Source organism: Fulmarus glacialis, unplaced genomic scaffold (assembly GCF_000690835.1).
Source record: "Fulmarus glacialis isolate BGI_N327 unplaced genomic scaffold, ASM69083v1 Scaffold49689, whole genome shotgun sequence".
Classification (NCBI taxonomy): domain Eukaryota; kingdom Metazoa; phylum Chordata; class Aves; order Procellariiformes; family Procellariidae; genus Fulmarus; species Fulmarus glacialis.
In genome coordinates, this window is record NW_009234863.1 from 232 (window position 1) to 10697 (window position 10466).

At 38.3% G+C, this 10466-nt stretch overlaps 1 protein-coding gene across 1 annotated transcript; it reads left to right on the forward strand.

The window, feature by feature from the left end:
• Positions 1-405: 405 nt before the first annotated feature.
• Positions 406-3741, forward strand: BLOC1S6 (biogenesis of lysosomal organelles complex-1, subunit 6, pallidin; the record flags this gene model as incomplete). The annotated part of the gene is made up of 4 exons (XM_009585781.1): positions 406-550; positions 1606-1693; positions 2320-2406; positions 3186-3741. Coding segments are annotated over 4 exons (440 nt in total), but the record flags the coding sequence as incomplete, so codon positions are not given.
• Between the last annotated feature and the right edge of the window lie 6725 nt (positions 3742-10466).

Here is a 10466-nt window from a genome sequence, read left to right on the forward strand (position 1 = left end):
GGTTTATTCTCCAACTTTGAAAGCAAAGGGTGGGCGTGTGTTAATATTTAGGTGTTCTTGATTCATAGCCACAGCAGATATTGCCCCTTTTTTCCCCTCAGTAGACTGGAGTACTTGGCATTTTTTTTTATAAGATGTCTTTTGAATACTCCATTTCCATCTTTCTATTCTGCTGGTGTTCAGATAAAACTGTTCACCAGGAAGCTTATAATACAGGACTGGGAATAAGGGAGGGATAAAGAGGGGGAGGAAAAAGGAGGCACAGTTTAGGTGGTAAAGTGCAAAGCACTGTAACTTCAGTGTTGAAATGCTTCTAGTTTTTAAACAGGAAAATGTGGTTGCTTTAGGTGAAACTTGAAGTGCGTGCTGACCTGTCATGTTCAACCTTGCTGTTCTTTGGTGTAGGGCCTAGTGAAGCATCTCCAGATGAAGGAGTAGTAGAAGATCTGCCTTTAATAGATGAGAAAGCTGTAGAGCAGCTAACTGAAGGATTGATTTCTCATTATCTGCCTGATCTTCAGCGATCAAAATCAGCACTACAGGAACTTACGTAAGCAAATTTTTAAAATCAGCTTCTTATATGCGCATACTTTGTTTGCCACTTTTTTCAATATAATGTTCTAGCTACCTTTAACTGGAATGTAGTTTATTGTAGCATTTCTGTGTTCTGACTATAGCATCCTGAATAGTTAAGTGATTTGCAGGAGTACTGGAGGGTGTATAAGCTGCAGTGTAGCCTATCAAAACTTTGAGTGAAGAATGTATAATGCTAGAACACTAAAATACCCTAAGCCAGGTATAACAGAAGAAATGCAGATTTTCACTTTTGTAGCGGAAAGTCTGCTGAAAGCTAGATTCATCTTGTTCACAGAGATGCAGTTCATACTCAGGGCAGCTTGTAGTGTGGTATATTGTTTGTTGTCCAGTCTCTAAACTGTGTTGCAAAAGGTACACTTGGAAAATATAATTAAGGAGCTAAACAGATAACTGAGAATAGTTTATATTCAACTGCAGACTGGATCTGCCATGGATGCGAAGATACTGGAAAGGGCTTTACACAGAGCCATCTCAGGTTTTGCAGGGTACATTGGTTTGGGTTTCACGATGCGTGATGTGGTTATGCTGCTGCCAAGGACAGCCTGTGTCTGGAAAGACTTTAGGACTTTAGCTGATTTGTGTGGGATGGAAGATCCTTAATAAGCACCAGGAATCCACGCAAGTTCTATACAGAAATAACTTAGTCCTGCAGCATGACGCAGAGGCAACTGAGTGGAAAGTCAAGAGCTAATTGTTTTCCCTTCATGCAACCTGGGGTGTTTACTCACTGCAACCTGCAGAGTGCCTGTTCAGGGTTTTCAGATGTTCTTCCTGGATATCTTATCATGCTGTATGATGCTAGCTGAATTTGTGTGTAGTCAGCTGGGTTTTTTCTAAAACCATTTACTCATGTCTTTATTGAAATCATCTAGCAATACATAACAGGAAACTGATATTAGGAAGAATGTGTTTATATTGTTATGATCAAAAGTAGTATTTCTTTAAAGGGCTGGTTGAAAAGCATATGCGCTTCTTTACTTTGGTTTTATGCATCTTTTTTTGTTTCAGACAGAACCAAGTGGTATTACTAGAAACATTAGAACAAGAAATTTCAAAATTCAAAGAGTGTAACTCCATTCTTGATATCAATGCTTTGGTAAGTACTATTAAAGCTTTCTTAAATATCTACTAGTGTAGGTTTTCTTGCTGAAGCATTAGTAGCAACTTGCATATTTTCCTTGTTCTTAGTGACCTACAGGAAGAGAACCAACCAGTTCAGATATTCAGGACAAATTGTTGCTGGAGAGGGTGCAGAACCAGCGTATTTCCCTTAAATAGAAAGGGCACTGGGAAGAAAGAGCAGGCTCAGTCAGCCAGTGCCACTTACAACTAGTAAGTCTAGTTGTTCAAAACCAGTAGCCGAAGCAAATGTATGCCATTTTTCAGTAGGACTGGGGCTCCAACATGAGCTCTGTGCACCTCCCCAGACTAGCAGGAAGAGTGCATGAAACACTGATACATGGCGCATAAAATGGTAATATTTTTATTCTGTTTAATGAACCTTAACTCAGGAGATTACTGGGTGTACCTGTTGAGATACAGTAGTTTTACATATTATATGTATTAATATAGAAATTTCATATATATAAACTTGAACATGTTTAATCCATTATCAAGCTGTTCTGGGAACCACTATGTTTTTGATTGCTGTTTTGCTGTGTAGCTTTATAAAACAACTATTCCAACTTGACAGTCGCTGCTTTAACTGTCATGTTTTTTAAGTTTTCAGAAGCTAAACACTATCACAACAAGTTAGTGAATATCAGAAATGAAATGATGATGCTCCATGAGAAGACATCAAAGTTAAAAGTGAGTGGGATAAATATTTTTACTTTCCAACATAGAAGTCAATAATACATAATTAAATATCTAACTTTTATTTTGGATGCATGCTGAAAGTTCTGATTAAAATAGAATCTTCAGTCCTTTCCTTAAATGGATGTTTTCAGTAGCGCCAAACGATGTATGGTTTTAAACTTTCACTACCTGTGCTCAAGCAACTTATGCATCTGAACTACTAGTAAATTTCAGTGTTGTCGTCATGTTTAGGTAGTATAAGAATCATGCTTTGTTCTGTCACTTAATCTACTCCATTCCAACTAGTTGTCTTTGTTGTTTCAGTTTCTGTGCCTTTTTAATGCAAACTAGATTGTCATAAATGTAAGAATTTCTTCTTCTATTTAATGTAATATTAACAGTGGCATAAGTTCACTGACTTCATGCTATGTAGGCAGTCTCTGGTTACGTTCTAGCAAGATTAGTCCTTCAGTGCGTTCAACAAAACGATTTTGTCTTGGAGGCAGTAAATTGCGCAGTACGCACCTTGTCTGGTATTCACGAAGGATGACTTTTAGTGAGATTGAAGGGAATCCAGTTTGTATTGTCCCTGGGTAGATCACAGACTTAACTGTTCCTGAACGGTACGATGGAAGTGGGAGGAAGAGAAAATGAAGAGTTTATGAATACTCAATCATAAGCAGGGTGGATTGGAGAAGATAATGTTAAGAGAATGGGAGGGATTTTGTTTGTAGCTCCAACTTAAATACATCTATAAAACTTACAATTATTTTCTTGTCTTTTCTGTTTAGAAAAGAGCACTTAAGCTGCAACAGAAGAGGCAGAAAGAAGAACTGGAACGAGAACAGCAACGTGAGAAGGAACTTGAAAGAGAAAAGCAGTTAACAGCAAAACCTGCTAGGAGGACGTGAAAGCAGAGCATGCAACAACTTGTCCAAATTAATCATTTCTGCGTTCTCTGGAACTAAGGCAGACTTTGCTTCAACTGTACTGTAGCTGTTGTTAGCAACAGTCTACTCTATGATATTATAAATTCCAGAATGGTAATAATAGGGTTGGTAACATTCACATTTTTTCATTTCAGCCATTGAAGTTGCCACCTTTTGTAATGCTGTGCAGTTTGGTATTATTATAATGTAAGTTTTTATATATATATATATATATGTATGTATGTACATAGGAGAACTTAGGCATCACAGTTTTAAATACCTATCCATTTTTTCCATCTGTTCTTCTGGTGTTTAGAATTCTGAGAGAGATTTGGTGACTGGCATACATGTTTTTCAGGCAAAATACAGAATACTAGTTAAAGTTCAGTTCTCATCCCCGGACTTCAGTGGCCACCTATTTCACTGAAACTGCTTTGATTCAGGCAGTTGGAATCTTTTCGATGCCCTCGTTCATAAATACTGACTTTTTGTGCAGCCTTAGTTTGGTCTGTCTCTAATGAACTGAAGAAACTTCCAGTGTATTTGCCTGAAAGCTCACTTTATTGCAGCAGTCTGATTTTTTTGTCATGAAGTAACTTAAGAACAGCTTTAAAGTAACTTCTGAATAATTTCCCAGCTGAATTGGTTGTTGGGGGGGAGGAAGGAGAACACTAAAGATTCTCAAAATTTATGCACAGTGCAAAGATTAATGAATTTGTGCTTCCACAAACATTTGAGTCAAACCAGGGAACTTTTGCTTCAACAGGAAGACTGTGTCGTCCGAACAGATTTCTGTGGCATTAGAAGTTGTAGTTTCTTCATTTTGTGTGACAAAATAAAACACAACCAAAACTAAACAATTTCCACTTCATGTGAAGTTCAGTTACCTGTAGGAAAAACTACTGCATTGAATTTTTTTTCCTTTATAAATTATTCATTTGCATTTCAGGGCTATGTAAGAGAATTTTTGTTATGCTGTCCTCACCCAAATTGATGATTATTAATGTATACTGATGATAAATGTGGAATGGAGGTTGATATCTGTTTCTCTGAATGTAATTGCTTTCTTGCAGCACTTGGTGTATGTTGTCTAGACTGGTAAAAGAGCTTTAAACTATTTGTTCCTACAGCCTAACAAACTAGTTATTATATCTGTGTTATTTTTTAAGTAGTAATGTAAGTGGCATGTTTTGAAATAAGATGAAGGGTAAGCTCTGTAAAGTTTTCCATAAAGTATGTGTGGTAAGGTATCAGAGGGGCACCGTCAATTTCACTTTTTCTTCAGTTTTAGGTGATTTACACAGGGTACACCTGCCTGGACTCTCCTGTATTATAAACTTCTGAACTCCTAGTCTCCTGTTCTTAATATTTGTCATCTTTTTATGTGAAAGATGTACTCTAATGAGTAATCATCCAACATGCAAGGTAAACTGGCATAATGTTTTGGGGCCAGAAAAACAAACTACTTAAAGTAGTCTGAAGAGACACCGAAATGCTGTTACTGAAGCAGTAATAGATTAAAACTTTCCACAGGTGTTTTTCATTTAAGTGACTTGTGTCTGTTAGTTGCCAGTGGATTGTTGACCTATGCTGTGGTTTTATGTATTTCTAGGAGAAATGTAAAGAATTTCAACAGTCCATTTTTGGAATGGAACGTACATAACTAAATATTGTTTAAATACTTTATTTTGTAATGTAATTTCAAAACTAGATTCTGGGAATTTAAACAGTTCTTATTAAAGCATAATGTGAAACTAGATGCCTCAATATCCAAATCGGGATTAAATTCCCATGGTGTTTCTTGATTTGTGTTCCCCCATCTAGAGTCCAGTTTCGTGTTTCAAGTTGTGGTCTCTTTCTGTGAAGAACTGTGGGTTTTTTATCAAAGAACTGCGGGGGTTTTTTTGTTTTGTTTCAAAAGTCATGGCTACTTCTACTGAAAGTACAGAATTCTAAGCATAGAAATTGATGCTTTTGCAACTGCATATTTCACTGTTTCTTTGGAATAATTTCTGATCAAAGGAATAAAAGCTTGCAGTGCTTGCCTGAGGATTCACATACACATACATAAAAATGTAATTGGTAACTTTTCCCATAAAATTTTAGTAAAATCTGGGATTTGTGTGAATAAGGAACTAATTTTAATAAATGACCTTTCTGTAATAAAGGGGAAAAATGAATTAACATATATAGGGGGAAGTTTGGTCAGTTTACATAACTTTTTTTTTTATCAATGAGCTCTTAAAATTATTTCAGTCAAAACTACAATTCATTATCTCTGTAGGATATTGTTCTTATGAATGCTCCTCTTGTGTCTTAATGCATAAAAAGTAAATGCCACGTTGGATTAATTTAATAATACTGGCATCTAAACTTCTATGCTTGCATTAATATGCACAGCTAGAGTGAGTAATTCTATTACTGTATACATTTAGTCTTGCTTGATTTTATAAAAAATGACTTGTCAAGTAGGTAAATGTGGTAGTGTTAGACATTTTCGTACTGACTTTTTATTCCATCCGCATGAGGAGGCACAGCTAGCTGCATCTTCTTTAGAAACAGATAAAATGACAGCTTTAAAACAGCCTCTTTTTTTTTTTTTTTGGTAGTTTTTCATACTCGGTGTACTTTCTTGTACACTTGTTTTTAAACTATCAAGTCATAGCAGCAGAATGCAGTAACTCTTTAAATTTTTGCTTTGTAAGATTCTACAAATTTAGGAATTACCGTTGCTAACTGGGGAATCTTGGTTTCCCATGCTTTTATCTTTGCTGTTGTTACCTGGATACTTAATTTGGGTTCCTCCACCTATAGCTGTACAGCTTTATGTGAACCAACTTTTAATTCAGTGAAATCTGGCTTTTTCGCTGGTAGTGGTAGCTTTGCCATGTTCATAAGACAAATATTTGTTTCTTCTTGGAAAATGGCTACAGAATATTTTATCTGGTTTTATTCTGTGTGCTGTGGTCTAAGTGATAATAGCATAAATAATAATGTAAAGGTTGTTTCTGTAGCTGTTCTGCTGCGATTCTAGCATCTGAGAGTGTTCTCTGGCTGATTTATTCCAAATTATGCTTCAGTAGACACTTTCTGCCACCTCCTGCTTGCTTTGCAACACTGCTGGCTGTCCTTTATTTTAGTTCTGAGCTTGACATTTCAATGCCTCACCTTACAGGGGTCAATTTTTTTTTTAAACCTCATTAAATCTAATTGGTTCTTTGTTGGATTAATTTTGTGAATATAACTAAATTACTGCTAAAAATTTTGCAGGACTTAGTGATGTAAATCTGTAAGAATACATATTAATATGGCTATTCATGCTAGGCAAAATAGACAGCATGCACTAAGTTTCTTAGTAAGGCAGTATGTGAAGGTAGCAAAGATGATTTATTATTCATTTATTTTTAAATCAAAGTGTAAGATTAAGTTGAAGTAAACAGTTGGGTTTGGCACAAATATCACTGCTTTCAGTAATTTGAAGTACACTTGTACTTACTTTACTGAGTCCTTGGCAAAGTGATTTGCAGAAAAACAGGCACCAAAACTGGACATTCTCGTCCCCACCGCCACCGTTGTATGTCTTCAAACCAGTCCTTCGTGATACCAGCGCAGCCAAGAACTCTTACGATGTGACAAATTTACTTTTCTCAAATACTCTCTATATAGATGATTGAACTAAAACTAATGGGAAGAAAAATCTATTATTGGTACAACAGTGTCACAACAGTGCTGGCATGGAGAATTTTTTAACTTTTCCTCCAGGCAGTAACTGTTGGCAACCACAGCTCTGGGAGGTTATGACTAACTGAAATCCATAATACAAGTGCTGCTCATGAAGTGTCGTGTAGCTTTAAAGCACAGATGTTGGCCATACCTGATAACTCAGTATTTCCTTCTTGGTTTTGCTATCTATCCGTTTATCTCCATGATGTCAAGCCATGGGGTTTAAGAAAGGAAATAGAACACCCTGCTTGGCAAACGGAAAAGTTGCAACAAATGTATTCAGCTTTTATAAGCTTGCAACTTAATGAAACAAATAATTTAAAGCTTGATAAAGAGTAATTTCAAAATGTGTATGCATGCAAAGACAATAGTCTCTAAAGCAGTAATTTACAGAAGTAATTAATTTTGCACTGTCATTTACACTGAGATGTAAGACAAAAGATAAGGCTGATCTATTTTGTTTCATGTGGTGCAACGAAAATACATCCCAGCGCTGCTGTGAAAGCAAGACCATCTGTACATGTACGGGTCAGCAAAACATTGTACCTGTAAATTAGCAATGTAGTTTATTGCCTTGATGAGCAAGGCTTTTTTTTTCCATCACCTGGGACTCATGTAAAGAGTAATACCCTCCCGTGTAAATACAGCCTGCAAGAGCAATAATAGAACAGTTAATATGAACTCTTTGCCACCCCACTACCTGAAAGCAATATTTCAGCCCTTCAGCGCTCAACTGAAGTTGCTGTTTTCCAGTCTTTAAAATTGGGTAGAAGTCATGTTGGTAAACTATGTATGAGAATGTATTTCTTACTCTGTTTTGCTTCTGCTTCTACTTTTTTTTTTGCTTTTACTACTGCTTCTTTTTTGTTAGCCTTACAGATGCTATGATTTAGAGGTAAGAAGAATATCTCCAATAAAAAAAATCAAAGATGATGTGAGGAAATTACTGCTTTTCATCTACATCACCCAGTGTTACTAGAATTCATTTGAGATTGTGCTCACTATCAGGTAGGCACTTTCCATGGAAGAATAATCCTTATCCTGGAGAGCTCGCAGTCTACGCCTGGACAGATATTCAACAAGGCCAAGTGCCGGGTTCTGCACTTGGGTCACAACAACCCCATGCAACGCTACAGGCTTGGGGAAGAGTGGCTGGAAAGCTGCCCAGAGGAAAAGGCCCTGGGGGTGCTGGTTGACAGCCGGCTGAACATGAGCCGGCAGTGTGCCCAGGTGGCCAAGAAGGCCAATGGCATCCTGGCCTGTCTCAGAAATAGTGTGGCCAGCAGGAGGAGGGAGGTGATCGTGCCCCTGTACTCGGCCCTGGTGAGGCCGCACCTCGAATCCTGTGTTCAGTTTTGGGCCCCTCACTACAAGAAGGACACTGAGGTGCTGGAGCGTGTCCAGAGAAGGGCAACGAAGCTGGTGAAGGGCCTGGAGCACAAGTCTTATGAGGAGCGGCTGAGGGAACTGGGGCTGTTTAGCCTGGAGAAGAGGAGGCTGAGGGGAGACCTCATCGCGCTCTACAACTACCTGAAAGGAGGTTGTAGCGAGGTGGGGGTTGGTCTCTTCTGCCAAGTAACAAGCGATAGGACGAGAGGAAATGGCCTCAAGTTGCGCCAAGGGAGGTTTAGACTGGACATTAGGAAAAATTTCTTTACTGAAAGAGTGGTCAGGCTGCCCAGGGAAGCGGTGGAGTCACCATCCCTGGAAGTATTTAAAAGACGTGTAGACAAGGTGCTTAGGGAAGGCCTGGTTGCCTGGTGAGCAGGGAGTGTTACCCATCGCTCCCGCAGCCACCCTGGGGTGCCAGTGGCCCTGAGGAAGGGTGCAACCGGGCAGTGTGTGCCCAGCCCTCGCACTGCAGCTTCCACCCTCTCATCCTGCCTGGACTTTGCTGTTGCGGGAGGGCTAGGCAGCATTCCCTGCAGCTGCAGGCGGGCTCTGTGCTACAGGTGAGTGGTTTCCTCATGTTTGGTTTATGTGTTCTCTTTCTAAGTTAAGGTGTTCATTTAAGTAATTTCTTTATTAAAATTGTAGACCATCTCTGTAAGAAGTCTGGGGGAAATATGCATGGGAGCATAAAGAAGATATTTTAATATTTAAAGACAATCCTAAAAAATATGTTTTTTTAAAAAAAAAAACAAACAACTTTCTTTTCTCATGGACAGAGATGGGGATCAACCTCTTAGAACAAAAAATGTGAAAAAAGGCTGTACTCTTGACTATACCAGGGCAGCTGGGAACAGGAAGTCAGGAAGCTCTTAGAAATTAGAAAAATGGGGATTTTAGGTGTTTTAAAAGATGTGATTGTAAACCATGTTTTTTTTCTCTTTAGAGAAGTCACTTGTATTGATGAATTAACAAAGATGTCTAATCTCCATGTTGTATTTTTAAAGATACTGATTGTGTCTTCTCCCAATACATTTTCTGTCCAGTAAAATCCCTGTTCAGCAACTTTAAAAAATGAGCCTTTGTCTCATGGAAATGCAGTGTCACCAGAGGTCATTTATTTATTATTAATTATTGATCTAGTAAGTTGTTTGGGTTTTTTAATTCAAATTTAATTGTTTTGCTGTTTTCCTGTCTATAGAAAAGGACCACTAGGTTAAGGTTTAGGGTTGCTGCTTACAGGTAACCTAATAAAGTTTTGTTTTCAGATGCACTCAGAAGTGAGAGAAGGGAAGGCGTGAGACTAAAGTTGTGAGGGAGGGTTTATTTATGTGATACTGCTTTTGTGTAGAATAATGTTGTGCAGATCTTCTGTGGAACTAGTATCAGGTGTGCCAAGACTTATGCAAGCAACAGGAGAAAAATTGTTTGTTTCAGAGGCCTTTTAACTTTGGGCTTTCTTACTTTTGTTATGGTTACAGATTTTAGTCTGGTGTAGCTGGTTCTACGTAGCTGTGGAAAGCATTGCAGAAACCTCACGTACATACATGTATGGCACTACTAAATACTGAGAAGTTCCTTTGAAAGGGTAACTTGTATCCTGTCAAAAATAACAGTATCTTTTGGCTAAACCTGCTTCTTGGACTTATTTTGCGTATTTTTGTGAGAACAGCCACTGACTGGGAATGATAGTGTGGGTTTTCACAAGCAGGCAAAATGAGTCGTTCTAATTCAGACGTTAAGTGCTGTGGCCTCCTTTCCAACAACCTCTGTACCTGGCAGGGAACATCTGTGAGAACAGAGGTAAATTGTCAGGCTTGACTTTATGATTATTGGCCTTTGTCATAAGTTGAGAAAAGCAACTGTCTTTTCTACACATAGAAGCTCAAAGTAACACAAAGCATAAGACAAGTGGCACAAGCAAGCTAAGAGCATTAGCCGGTTTGCCGCTGGCTGGCCGCGAGCAGGGGCAATGCGCTTGTGCTGAACGAATGACAACTGTGGAGCTGGGACAGAGAAACTGTTCTTGTT